General features: G+C 41.6%; 1 protein-coding gene across 1 annotated transcript in view; it reads left to right on the forward strand.

The window, feature by feature from the left end:
* The window catches only part of LOC104408587 (methionine-R-sulfoxide reductase B3-like), a gene marked incomplete at its 5' end in the record, with an annotated part of 5,360 nt that extends 3,108 nt beyond the window's left edge, over positions 1 to 2,252 (forward strand). The window contains one exon of the mRNA XM_010018237.1: positions 2,088 to 2,252. Within this exon, the coding sequence (XP_010016539.1) occupies positions 2,088 to 2,252 (165 nt within the window). The remainder of the gene's footprint in view (positions 1 to 2,087) is intronic.
* Between the last annotated feature and the right edge of the window lie 12,144 nt (positions 2,253 to 14,396).

Below are 14,396 nucleotides of genomic sequence, written 5' to 3' on the forward strand. Positions count from 1 at the left end.
CCCCCTCCCCAACGTATGGAAAAGCTTTATAATCAGGTGGCATGTCTCATTGTGAGAGACAGCACTCTGAGAAAGAGCTCAGGTTTTCTGCCCAAACAGCCTATAAAGGGAAATGAAATAAAATAAGCAGTGGAGAATGGAGGAGAGGGTGACAAGACAGCAAGCTTCAAGGAACAAGACTTGAAGCTTTGTCTTCTGTAGTTCCCATGCAGCTTCCCTTTGGCTTTTCCATATTTGCTGTTTTGTCTTCCTTCGTTACAAAGCCACGCAGCTGCTGCATGACCCAAAGTCATTCTTGCCTTTTCCCATTGCCTCTGGGAGCTCATCCTGCTAATACCACGGGCTAGAAGTGCCTGTGTTTGTTCTTGGGGTCCTTGCTGGACTGTTGTGGCTGTTTCAATGACGCTTCTCTAGAAGCAGGGAAGTCTGCCCTGGGATGTGTCTGTGCGGGTGGGACTGATGTGTGGGAGCAGTGAGGCTTCACAGGCTTACCTGCCCTGCTCCCAGAGTCATGAGGATTGTTGTTTCAGCTGTCCCTCCTAGCTGGCATGAGAGCCTCCCCCAGCCTTTCCGTCTGTTGAGAGAGTTTGACCCAAAGCCAAGAATCTACCTGCTTCTACAGGCACCCTTCCTACTGCTTTGGTGAACTAAAGGCCGCAACAGCGGGAAAACATTAGCAACCCATTAACTGCAGGGTAGAGATTTGCCATCATTAACTCATTCAGTTTGGAATATTGCCTCTACATGTTTGGGATACTATGAATTAATTAAACGTTAAGAATAATTTGCAGTCTTTAATTTTTGGTGTCTGACTGTGAGCCCACGAGCAGCTCTGTGATCTCAGTTACATCATTCCAGCTCTCACTGAGATCAACTATTGACTTGAAAAGCCAAGCCTCTTTGGTAAAGCAGCATGACTTTCCTGTTCAAGATAAATATTTCTCCAGTGCAAGGTGTTATTTTTTTATTTCTCGTGGCAGGCTGTAAAAATGAACCTGTGGTATTTAAGTGACTAATTAGAAGAAGTTCTTATTATCCAGATGACTTGTCAGCCATAATGTGCAGTGATAGTAATCCTAATTTTTGAATAAGGATCAGCTGGATCAGCTTCTTCAAAATATTGTACTCTTCTGTAAAGCGAGGGATTGTTACCTTTTTTACAGACAGGAGCAGCAGTGTTTACCCTGAATACTACTGCTCGTATCTGAGGCTGATTCATAGAGAACAAAAGTTTCAACAGACCATCTGGAGTTTCAGATTTATTATGAACAGCAAATTCAGCATCATTCCTATTTATAATCAATCCCAGCTAAAGATTATTCATTCAGAAATATTTTACGTATCTTTACTGCAGGCCTTTTCAGTCACATGTCCCTATCTCCTATGTACTACAGAAAGTAGTATAAGATGAGTAGTGGATGAGGTCCATCCCATTTGGGGGTGAGGAGCAGATGTGGGTCTTACCGGGAGGGTCTTGATACTCAGAAGAGTGCCAGGCTGTGGAAAGAAAAAAAAACCCAAAACATTAGTATAAAGGCATACTCCAGTAATATCTTCGCTGCTTTATGTTGTCAGGATCACCAAGGCGTTAAATGTTTTCTTTCCAAGGGGTTTCGTGTTTTCTTATGAAGGGGCATAGCAGATGGCTTCAGGCTGAGGAGAGGCCAGAGCTCAGGCTGCCCCTCTCTTACACAGCAGTAAGTGAAATGTGGGCAGTGCTGCCCTCACTACTCACAGTGGTTTGAACTGTGAGTTAAAACTCACCGTTTTCTACTGAGGTCCTGCCAGGAGATCATTACAGAGACAGGCAGATTCTCAGAAATAGCAGCCCAACCAAACACACGCAGTGGCACTACAGGAAACACCCAGGAAATTTGGGCTTGAAGTCTTAGGCGCCTGTGGTATCTCAGAAGATCATCTTCCCGGATCACTCTTGTAAATAAATGTAGCTTGTAAATCCCACTTGAAAGGGCAACGTAGGCACCAATGTTCTTCTTTGGAAGCTGTTGCTAGTCATTGCTTAACACTACAGTGATGCCATCAAGCTGCACAGAGACACAGTGATACTCTATTGTATTTTGTTTCAGTGTGGTGCTCACCTGGGGCATATTTTTGACGATGGACCTCGCCCAACTGGCAAACGGTACTGTACAAACTCTGCTTCGTTATCTTTCAAGCCAGCAGACAAGAACAACGCTGGAGAAGGCAGTGGTAACACCAGTCCTGCCCAAACAGGCAAAACTGAGCTGTAGGACGGAGCAAAGCCTGCAGAAAACTGCGCAGATTCCGCACAGCTTACAAGGAATGTTTTCTAAGTTGCCTGCTCTCTTATAGCCTGAAAATGTTTAAATGAATGAAAGCATTTTGCACCATCCTTCTTCTTCCTCACCTTTTTCAGAACTGAGGCCTTGCCTGCCGGTGCATTTACTATATAATTGGATTGAAAAATGTTTTGACTGACTCCACAGGTTTTCTTTTCCTTTCTTTTCTTTGAGATTGCTTTGGGGAATCCTTAAATTGAGATGCCTTGGCATCATTAGTTATTAGTTTCTTTGTAGTGCTGTGTTACTCTAGGTTTGAGCACTGTTCCTTTTCGTGTGGGAGATGGGACTGGTGTTTATCTCCAGACTATAGCAAACTTCTGGGCATAAGAAAATCCTGAATTCCTAGCACATCTCTACTTTGTTCTGACTTGCGAGGCATGCAGCCTTTGGTCATGTGTATTCAGCCATCTCCCAGCATCAGCCGCACCCTGCAGAAACTTGTAGTTACGGCTCTTCCTTCCCAACTGAGAGAGATGGATGAGATGTAAACCCATCCTTTGGCTAATTCACTGCCAAAATTTCAAGGGTGTGGTTGAAAGGATGTAAACATTGTCTCAGCATCTATTTTTCCCCTTTATTTGGTATTTAAATCAAGGTCTTAACTAGTAAGGCTCACTTCTGTGGGCTACTAATGAAGCTTTGTCTTTTTGTGAGGCCTGTTCAGCAACTGTAACTCAAACCTGAATTAAAGCTGAAATCTGCAGGGGGTAATTATATGGACAAATTCAGAGATAAACTTGAAAAGTGAAGTAAATGAGGGATGACACTCAGCTCTTTATCTTGTCAGTTGCTACAAGGATTCAGAAACATAACAATTACTGCTAAAAAGGAGTTTAGGAATGAATGTGGCAGAAAGAGGGAGACCCTCCTCAGATATCCAATTTTAAAGATTAGCTGATCCGGATGCATACTGCCTACAAGGCCACAGCCCTTAATTTGTGCAATTGTGGTATAGGACATGAGTGAGGGGGTTGGTGTAAGAAATGTATTTGAAAAAAGCCTGTCAGAGCTCCAGCAATTTTCATGTAGCAAAATTTGCTGTCCCATAAGATGTTTTTCACAACTGCTTTTAAATTTTGTTGAGTAACAGTTTGCCTAGAACTGTGCATAATACTGTTCTTTAAGTTATACTATACAGTATTTGCTAACACCACTTTGCCTTTAAGCATTGAAAGACTTAATGAATATAATATTTACTTTTATTAGGAAACTTTGTGACTAAGATAGTTGGATCCAATTTTATTTCTAGTAAGAGCAAAGCAACCACTGATTTTTGTGGAAGCAGGGCTGAGTTTTTTGTGTCAGTGATAATAAATACATTACCTAAAGTACAAACATCCTTCAGTTAAACTATAGCTACTGTAACAGCATACAGAATGATCAGAATTGCCTTTTTTTAGCAACGTAAGGCAGACATGAAAAAAGCATACAGTACCTTAATAGAAGCAAATAAAGATGATAAATATTTAGAGCTAAACACTCAGGCTCTACTGTAGTGAGCACCTACTCACATGAGTATTCCCCCAGATGTCATGCAAGGAATTGCTCATCGGTTGCAGGAGAGGTTGTGCAGACTGACCTTTGGTGTTTCAAGGCGGTCAAGTTTCTCCTGGTCCCATTGTTTTTTAGCAATTCCTTCTCAAAGGACTGCTTTCATCCCTTGTTGTTATTTAAAGAAAAACAGTCTTTCTCTACCACATTTTCTGACATAAACATAAAAAAGGCAGCATCTATAAAAATGTGGTACATAAGCGTGGTTTGATTCCAGATTGCTGTTGGATTTAAGTGTTATCAAATTTCAGTATATTTCTGCCTTATGTTAAAGAAATATATTACTTAAACTTCAGTATGCAGTAATATATGCTGTCCTGCAGGAGATTTATTTTTACAGGATATGGAGTGCAATGAAATGAGTCAATATGGTGAGGTGTATGTGATCTCTGGGAGTTAGACCATTTAACATAGGAAATGCATTGTTCTCTCTTGTATGCAAACTGTACCACAGCACAGTGCAAGGTAAGACAGATTTCCTTTTACTGCTCTAAGAAGATGCTAGTAAGGGCTAGTATTGAACCCTCCAAATTTAGTTCAGTCCAGTTATGATCATGACAGAGGAAACTTGGGAGCTGAGCACAGTGTATAGAATAATAGGAGAATACTTCTGTGTGTTTAAATTTTGCACTGTCTAGATGCTTATGAAAACTGAATGCAAACTCTGTAGTAATAGAAAACTATATTTTATAATATCTCTGTTGTTACTCAGATGTTTAAATAGCATACCTTAAAATATCATGTAAGTCACACATGTTATTTATACATACTATATATATATATAAAATTGCACATGTTTTTTATATATATATATACATACACACACATATATTATCCAAGTATAATTTTAGCCTTCGGTACCTTTTTAATAACTAAAACCTTTCCTTAAGAGGGTTCAATACTTTGAAGAAATAGAATATACATTTTTCAAATTAAATTTCATATATTTGTTGTACACAAATATAAAATAAATTTCTTTATAAATAATTCTGTTCCTCTTCCTTATATATCTCTGTTTATCTGGGGTTTTGTCAGGTTGTTGCACCCCTAGCTGCATCACTTCTTAGGGAACTGCTTTTACTTTGCTTTCCCTTAACTTACTGTGGATATTAATATACTCAGCACTTTATCTCCTGGTTTCTGCCAGGGCCCAGCACTGCAGGGAACAAGGTGTCCTTATGTTTACCTGCTTTCAAAAGAATCAAGCACCCAGGCCCAATAGAGAGGGAAAATGTTTAGAGAAAGGCTCAACTTTTATTTAGCAGAAGTTTTGTCTTTGTCCAAAAGATGGGGTGTGGGATGTGGTGAGTTGCAGGCCTGCTAAAGGAGCCCAGCAGTGCCCAGGCTCATGCAGTGGAGGAATTCGGCTGAAAAATTGGTGTCTGTCAAGGTCTCATTTCCAAGGATGCAAGTTTGGAATGCCGTGCAGGCAGCAGATTAACGCTCTGGCCACAGGGTGGTAGGAGCAGTGGCAGCAGGATGAGAACACATGGTTAATTAATGAACCACTGTGATTCTCTGATCATTGTAGCTATATGGCTTTCATACATTAAAGGCAGCTTAACTTCAAGCTTTTTCCCCAGGATCTATCAGCTCTCATACACTAAAAAAAATACAGTGTGTGGATGTGAACTGGTTGAAACAGGCCTTACCACAGTGGCTGTAGTATGTATTCACCACATGGATGGTGGTTGGCTGACATCTAGATTTATGGGCGAAGACATTGCTCCAAGAAAGGAGAGGGAGCGTGTTGTGAAGTAATGCCTTGGCCTCTAATTTTCACTTGCAGGTGAGTGGTGTCTGAAGGCTCTGGCATCTCTCGGGATACAGGGAAGATAAAACTGAAGCACACAACTTGCCTCCAGTAGCCCAACACAAGATAGTCATAATAATGACCCACAGGATAGAACTTGCCCAATGTCTTAGCATGAGGCATGAGACCTCACAGCCCTCTCAACCACTGACAAAGGTGGAGCTTTCTGTGGCACTAGTTAAGCTCTACTGTATTTCTTTTCTTCCTCAGCACCAAAATGGCTCAGTTAAATAAGACAAAGTGATAAGTCAGCATTTCTATTGGGGTGACAGTAAAGAACGTATTGTCACAAACAATGCCAAGCATGGATGTGGATGTTGGTACTCTATTGTACTGAAGTACATCAGTCTTAATTCACTTAGCCTTGTGTTGCCGTCCATTTACCAAAATGAATTTCATACACTGTGAGTTCAGAGCTTCTCTAACAGCATATGTGAAGTATTCTGATTTTTCTTATTCTTCAGTATGTTACAAAATGTCTGTGGTTAACATCACGGTCCCCTGCTCTGTCACCCGTGGTTTGGGAGGGGATGTGAAATACATGCTACAGGCTACTTTTCTGGTCCTCACTCAGAGTTTCAAGATCATGCCCTCTCTTTTCCCATCCTTGAAGGAATTTAAGGATGAAAACAAAACAGATGCTCTCACTTTCAAAATTAAAATCAGTGTGCTCTGTATCCACTTGTTTACAGAACAAATGGAAGAGTATTCAATGGCACTAAAAGCAAATTCATCAGCTTCCAAATTGAGTAGAATAAGACAAAACACTGCTTCATTCACTGGCAAGCTGAACTAATAGTTCTTGGTTTATTGACTATTAAAATGAGGCCACCTACAGGTCCCACAATAAACCTGCAAAAATGTTTAGTCCTGCATATGTGAAGAGCTGCATTCCAGTCTGGCTTGCTCCCGCTTTGTTATAAAGGCAAGTCACACACCACAGGCCTGTGTACGCTTCTCAGATCAAAGCCATGACAGCAGTCAGCAACTATAATATTTTTACAGTCACTTTTTTTAACACAGCGCAAGGTAATACTGCCACACACTCCCCAGTCACTGAAATCACTGAAATAGCCTAGCTCCAAGCAGCGTAGGCATGTGACATTCTGAAATTCTTACACAGGCCACTGGTGTAATATTAAATGCACTAAGCAAAAAGATCTCAGTTATGTCCACCTGTTTTGGGGATCAGGACTCGCTTGAGCAGCCCAAATTAAGCAGGAATAGTACACTCGGAAACCCTCCCCAGAGACCTCCTAGGACCTGAAGCCAGCCTTCGCAGACCTTTTGCTTAGCTGACATAGGCCAGCAGAAAAAGAGAAATGGTTCCAGAAAAGAAAAGAAGAAAAGAGGAAAGGCTTCCAGTTTCAAACTCCTATTTTATTCACCTCTTGTTAGACAGCTTGCAAACACTGAAGACATTTTGTCCTGCAGATGTGTTAGCCAGTGCATGCTCATTTGGTGTTCTTTTTTGTTTTAGTGCAGATGATACCTGTGGTCTAACTTCTTTTAGCCAGGAAATTTTACTGCCCTAATGCAACAGATCTCTTTCCATTCCCTCCATTTTCAGTTACTGCAAGGGTTTTTCTTCTCTTCTGTGGCATTCCAGACAGTGGAATATTATTATTTTTTTTTACACTGTAGTCTAAAAACTGTCTGAACTGCAACTTCACCTTGTCTTAGACCCCATAATTCTCATTTCTTGTCTGCTTAAGTGGAAGGAATATCTGTTCCGCAAAATACAAGCTATCACCTACTGGTAATACAAGAACTGTGACATATGGTGAGTGCCCACTTTGTTAGGAAGAGTAGCAGTTCTTTGGAAAGCAAATAAAATATGTCTTTATCATCCCGTTAAAGCGGACAGGGTGATTTTGTGTGTGGGCTAGTTAATTTTCATGTTTTTCCAGGCTGCCCTAAAGCCCTTCTTCTTGCAGTCCAGGTATTGTCTCCTCCAGTTTACAGCTTTATTATTGTATGTTTCATACAGACACAAACATCTGGAGAACATCCTCAGGTATAACTGCTGGGCAGCGTGGAAAATATCTGCTGTGATCTGAAACAGGTTTTTCTTCCCATGAAAGCACACCCTTGGGACTGGGAAACTTAGAAGGTCTTTAATGGTGTAGAGATCCTTTCACCTCCAGAACACTACTTCACATTTGGCCTCGACCTGTAACAGCCAGCACCCCTGGTGATTTCTTAGTTGTTCACTGGTGGTTTTTTTGTGAAATTATTTGGTGCTGGTACCAGTTCACAGAAATCACTGTGGCAATATCCCTGAGAGCGTTGGTGATGCTGCAGCTGGTGGGGAGATTGAATTCCTTGCTGTAAGAGCAGTCGGTTTTTATCCAGAGAGCAGCCAGGAGATGGAAGGGTAGCTGGAGGGTGGGGAAGGGGAAAGAGGAATTTGCATTTTGCCCCTCATGTTCATCTGAAATTACATGGATTTCCACCATGGCACTGTAAGATCACATTGTATTCAGGACAATTAAAATAACACAGGCTTATGAAACCCTGTAAAAATAGGTCCTAATTCTTAACTTAGTTTCGGTATCTGTCTAGCGTCACTGACTTCAGTGAAACAAAGCTCCTGTAAATCTGAGGGGATGGAAAGGAACTAAGGTCTGCTGAGAAAGATTCCTCAGCATAACTGAGAGAAAATATTTTCAAGATGCATTAAAATCTTGCATAGGAATAGGGTGCCTTTGGAAAATCCTACTCCTCCAGGTAACTAGTACAGAGAATAGGAATTCTAAAAACCATGGACCAAATAAACTCTCGAAAGGAAGGCGCGTGCCAGCTAAAGCACTGCACTGCTGAGCTTGGTGAGACAGTCCCTTGGCTGCCTCTCTGCACACATTGTTACTGCTCTGCTTTTATACCTTCATTTACAGGCTGCAGAAGACATGTAATCACAGTGTTTTCATACACCTTTGCTGCCTGAGTCCTGTTGTCTAGGATTTTGAGAAAGGTGAACTTTGTCTCTTGCTCCTAGTTTGAATGAGTTCTAGGAAAAAAGAAATGAAGAGCTTCCCCCCTCCCCCCCCCCCCGAAGCTGAGAAAATCCTAAGCAATCTCTTGAATTTGTTGTTTCCATGTTGTCAACTTCATCTCTGGGCTACCACCAGCCCCAGCAGTCACCAGTGACCGTGAATTCAGTATTCTCTGTTGATGAATTACAATTTTATCTTTGTTTGGCTGGGGCTTTTAGTAGCCTGCCAACTCAAAACCATTGCCTAATATATAATTAGAGAACAAATATGTTCCCGTGTATATCTGTGGCATGTAAGCAACTCCTACTGAAGCCTGGGCATTCCAGCATCCTGCTGAGGAAGGAAAGCAGTGCCCCAAATCATTTAGACTGCAGATTTTTCTTTTCAAATAAAATATTTTTTGTTTTTCAAGGTCAGACACTTGGGGCTGTTCAGGTCACAAGACGCCACAGGCTGTTTACTTTGGAAAACAAGGACATCCGTGGTGGGAGGTGCTTTTAGCAACACCCAAATCTAGTGTTTTAAAACAAACAGCAGTCTGGCCAAAGGGCAGCTTCACTCATCCTTGCTGACACCATGACATAGAGGGAGAGTGTCCAAGAGCTGACTGACGTACATGCAACAGGAATAATATTTGGTATTCTCACTTATGAACTCAAATACCTCAAAGCATGTGGGAGATCCTCAGATGAGAGGAATAAATATTTTGCACTGACTGTGGTTAGTGTTTACAGTGGAAAGTGATTTCTTGAAAGGCTGAGACAGTGCCCAATAGTGGGTTGCATCTAAAAGTGTTACGGTCATAGTGGAGCAGCGCTTTTCCTACACCCAGATGCCAAGTGGAGTGGTAGGTTTTCCTCCTCTCTTGGGGTATTTTATTTTATCTTTCGCTTGGGCCAACTATTTAGGCTACGGAGATTTCTATGAGTCAGATTTCCTTCTAGGTGTTTGGTGGAAAACCAGAAGAAATGAATCTTTGAGAAGTTGATATGGAGTGGCAAGAAAAAAAAACGTGTGAAAGGTTCCTACTATAAGTACAGATGGAGGTGCTTTTATATACAATTTTGATTCCTTCTGAATTGCATCGCAGGCTGAGGCTGATCAAGCAGCATGCACAGTTTGGCTTCTCCTTGCTAACTGGCCGAACTCCCTTCTTCTCAGAGTCCAGGATTCATCATGTAGTAGGACAGCTAGGCTGAAAAGGCAAGGTCTCCTAGACCTTACTGAATCCACTCTGGAGAAACCATGTGTCTCCAGCCATTTCCATCCCTAGCTGGGTGGCCACGCATGAGTATCTAACACTGTTTAAAAATGTGACTTTCTGTATGTGGATTTCCTTTTATCCTAGCTTTTCACCACAAACCAAAATTGCTATAGATAACTACTTTCCCTCTGTGAAGACATTTGTTTCCTGTTGACATTTAATTAGTGAATACATTCCATGGGTCAAGTTAGAGGGCAAAAATAAAAGTCAATTTTAGATGATTCAGCCCATTCTTAACCAGCATAATCATGTTTAGAAATGTTAAACTGCAATAAAAATCCACATCTATGTGGACTTACCTAGAGTTTCACAACAGTGGTGAGGATATGACACAGAGCTTCCTATTTCAAATGTCTTCAAAACATCCCTTCAAAGAATCTCTATTAGGTGTTAGGAGCATAGAGCCTGTGGCATCCAGTTACACAGTTTTGACCATTTAAGAGAGGTGAATAAAATAGGGTTGGTTTCAGAAGCATGCTGTGAATGGATTACTGTTTTAGCCCTGAAAACACACATTTCTTCCAGCAGGATAAAAGTGAGAGGAGCGATTATGCCACCAGTGTAGGAAACACACATCTCTCTTCTGCAATGACTAAGCCAGATGAATGAGAGCTATCAAACTTGCTAAAGACTGAGGGAAAGCTTTTCAGTGCCTGACACTAGTAAAACCTAAGTGTTTTCTGTAGTGTTACTTCCGATTGACACCAGTGTATATGAGAGGCAAATAGGATGCAGCACCGGTGTAACATAATAGTCCAGGTGCTCCTAATGGCAGTGAATGAATATGGAAAAGCAAGTCCAGAAACCCTAGGAGAGAACCACATCAATTGCCAAAGGCATGCTCCATTACCTTAGGCCTTGCCTAGTAGATACATTTCTGAATTAACTGCATTTTGAAGCACTGATGTTCCAGAAAAAAGGAATATGAACTCTGCTGCTTTCTGTAAGGGAAGAAAGAAGGGCCAAATGGCAGAGCTGAGCCACTGGTCCAGGGGACCATCCTCAAGCTGTACCATGAGACAGGCAGGGGAACTGCTCCCACAGGCAGATCCCAAAGGTGAGGCACTACCTTCTGCTTTCCAAATGCATACACTGTCCTGGGTGTTGCTTAATCAAAATTTGTTTGCCATGATGCAAATCAAAATCTGAACTCTGTTCCACTCAAACAGCTTGTCCTTATCAAGATCCATGGGCAAGGCAGTCAGCTGTAGGAGGCCTGTAATAGAGCAAGCCTGGGATTATTTACAAGATGATACTTGGAGATGCCTTTGGATCAGCTGAGGCAACCACTGCTTTTAAAAGGCAGACATTAGCTAAGATTATTTGCATTTTGAGAGTAACAGAATAACTTGGGACAAAATGCTCAACTCCAGCTCACAAAGCGTTTTCATGGCTGAGATTGTTTTACAGCTTAGAAAATTCACGGCAAAGCCTCCACGTTTGTTTGAAGACGTGCATGAAGAATTATATGGTGAAACGTTTCATTCTGGCTGTGAAAAAAGTTAATTCAAAACAACTAAAATGTCAGCCATAAAGATGTACAACATTTTTCAGGAAGCCTTGTCCACCTTGAACAAATGTTTTCATAAAAAACAGCCTGCCTGTAATAATCACTGTTATTGAAAAGACATCCCAAGGTTGCTGTATGGAAATATGTTAAATACATTCTGAAATTCAATGTAATATAATTTCAACATTAGAGCTCATTCATAATCCTGTATTAAAAGCCTATGCAATTTTCATGAAATATGTCTGTCTGTGTAATCATGAATGCTGAATATTGTCATGGCTTTCCAGGAATTTTCAACCTCAATGCAGAGGAAAGAAAACTCTTCCAACTGGACTTTTACACCACTGAGAAGAAATAACAATAACAGTTCTAAACTTAAAATAAACATTTCTGGAAAAATACTATCTTTTAAAAGAAGCTGTAGTCTGAATTTCAAGCTACTAGTAATACGATGCTGAGACTTCGAATGTGCTGATGGTTACAGCTCCTTGCTTTGTGTGGTGCTGTGGACAAACAGCCCCAGTAGGAAGGAATTTGTTTACCCATGCCTAGGTTTAGAATGCAATGCCTTCAGATGGAGTTGGCTTAAACCCCCTAAATATGTAAATTTGGGTTTGAACCCCCTGTTTACAATTGGATGTAGCTGTTACTCTGGATATCAAATCAAGTCTTTCTATTGCACAGCACCACGAGTGCATGCAGCATCACAGGGGTGGGAAAGTAAAGAGAAAATATTCAGCATCACCATACATCTCGTGCTTGCATGAGTACAGTGGCTGCTCGTCATGAATTTCTTTGTGTTTATAGATTTATAAAAGAATCAAAGCCTATAAAGTAGTACTTGCACACACAGAAGCGTGAGGAGTGGGAAAATTCTGCTTCTCTCTCTAATGTTCCTATTCACTCTTTGATATTTTTTCCTTTTTATGAGCAACCTTTTTTTATTAGTGGAATATTGCTGGTTCTGTGGCATAACTTTACAACGATAGGAAAAATTATACAACTGAGATCTCAATTATTCAGCACAGCCATTTTAATTCTTCATGTTATTTGATCCAGTACATGGTAATATACTTCTTATTTCCAATTAGAATACAATTCTCACTATATTCATCATCTATCGATGTCTGCTTTTCCATTTGCCAGAGACATGAAAGTCTGTGATTCAAAGGGTGCCATTCAGACTACCCTACTTGTGGACAATTATAGTGTCAGCAAGGCTGCATGTAGGTTTGACGCCTGTAGCCCAGGGCAGCTGGAAGCTGTTGTGCATTTTCTTTCCTGCAGAGTTTCTCACTGGCTGACAGCGTTTTTCAGAGTGGTTCCTCCATGCCTCCACAGCCCTGTGCCATTTGTATGAGCAATATTGCAGAGCACATTTGTTTGACACTGCTTAGCTGCGTGTGCCAAAAAGATCACTTTTCTCTCCTGAGGATCTTACACTGCAAACCCCTTCACAGTGCTGTGTGCTCTGTGACCCTGTGCTTTGATCTCCAAGCTGTCCAGGGGAACAAGGTGGAAGATGAAGCAGGGATGGTGGGAGGAGAAGAGAGAAGAGCAGGAGTGGTGGTGGGTGAAACTATGACAACCGCCTTGATGCACTTAGAAGATTTCAGGCAGCCTGTCCACTTCTCAAACTTTAGGGTGCCTTTGAAAGTAGGTTTATTCTTGGTCTTTTGGTAGCACGAATCTGCAGCAGAAAAGCACAAGACAAGACAAAGACCAAGGCTCAGGAGCAGAGTACTAGCAGCCATGTCCTGGGTTGGGGGAGGAGAAGCTCTATATGCATGGTGTGCCTGTGAACTCAGAGGTGAGGGCTGGGAGGTAGATGACTTTAGATGGTGGCAGGACTCCTGTGATGCTTCCTTGGAATTAGAGGTGGTCCCACTCCCACTTCTTTGGTTTTCCAATATGCTGAACTCCAAGCACAGTTCACACAGATCTGAGCTGAGAGCAAAGCTATAGTATTGAAAAGGAGTGGCGTTTTCTAGGTCAGTGGGTTAACCTGAGTTAAGTAACTTTCCCAAAAAAACCCTTAGACCAGGGACAATGGTGGAAAACAGTGCCCAGGGTTGGGGGACAGACCAGGTCTACACTGACAAATCACACAAATGGCCACCTGTCTGTGTACAGCGGGCTTTGTTCTCACACTTCCAGATGAATGGGCGGCTTCCCACGTGTGCAGTTGTCTGAGTGAGATTTTAACTGCTTCCATTTCGAATCTTGCTTCTTTGCCTGTGTCTAAAGTGTCCTGGCAGATGACCAGGTTACTGTAAGATGATGCTGAGAAGGTGGATAGGGAACAGCAATTCACTCTTTCTTAGGGCATAAAAAGAACTAGAAGGGACCCAGTGAAATTTCCAGGCAGGAGGTTTGGTGGAAGAAAGAGACAGAACCTTTCTGTACAACATGGAGTTACTCTGTGGGACTCAGTTGCTGCAGGATGCTATGGGCTGCTGGTGAGTTCTATGCCAGCCTTGCTTTGAACTGATGTTATCAATACATATTTTCATTCCAGGTGGCAAATGTTTGAACTAATGCAATGCACAATGCTTCGCAAAGGTGTGGAAGGGCATGAGCCCACGGCTTAGGAATTTTCCGAAAGGTTCCTTTAAAAACTGTCACCTTGCTAATTGCAATAGATAGTGAGCTCCAAGAGTCATGCAAACAGTGGAAAAAAATTAGTATCCTTAGAGACACCTTCTTGCAGGGCTTTTACAAGTAGATCAAAAAGCAGATCTATATATTTTCACAGAAATGTTTGAAGAGCATAGTGAAAATACACCTTTTTTACTCAAGTAGTAGCGAAAAGGGCCTTAATAGCTGTAACATTACATTACATTACATTACATCTTGAATGTGGTGATTACAGGTCAAAGAAACTCCAGACTCTGGCACCATAAGGTTTTCCTGGGCGTAGCTCCACATTTACACAGAG

The sequence above is a fragment of the Nestor notabilis genome, unplaced genomic scaffold (assembly GCF_000696875.1).
Source record: "Nestor notabilis isolate BGI_N333 unplaced genomic scaffold, ASM69687v1 scaffold13617, whole genome shotgun sequence".
NCBI lineage: Eukaryota > Metazoa > Chordata > Aves > Psittaciformes > Psittacidae > Nestor > Nestor notabilis.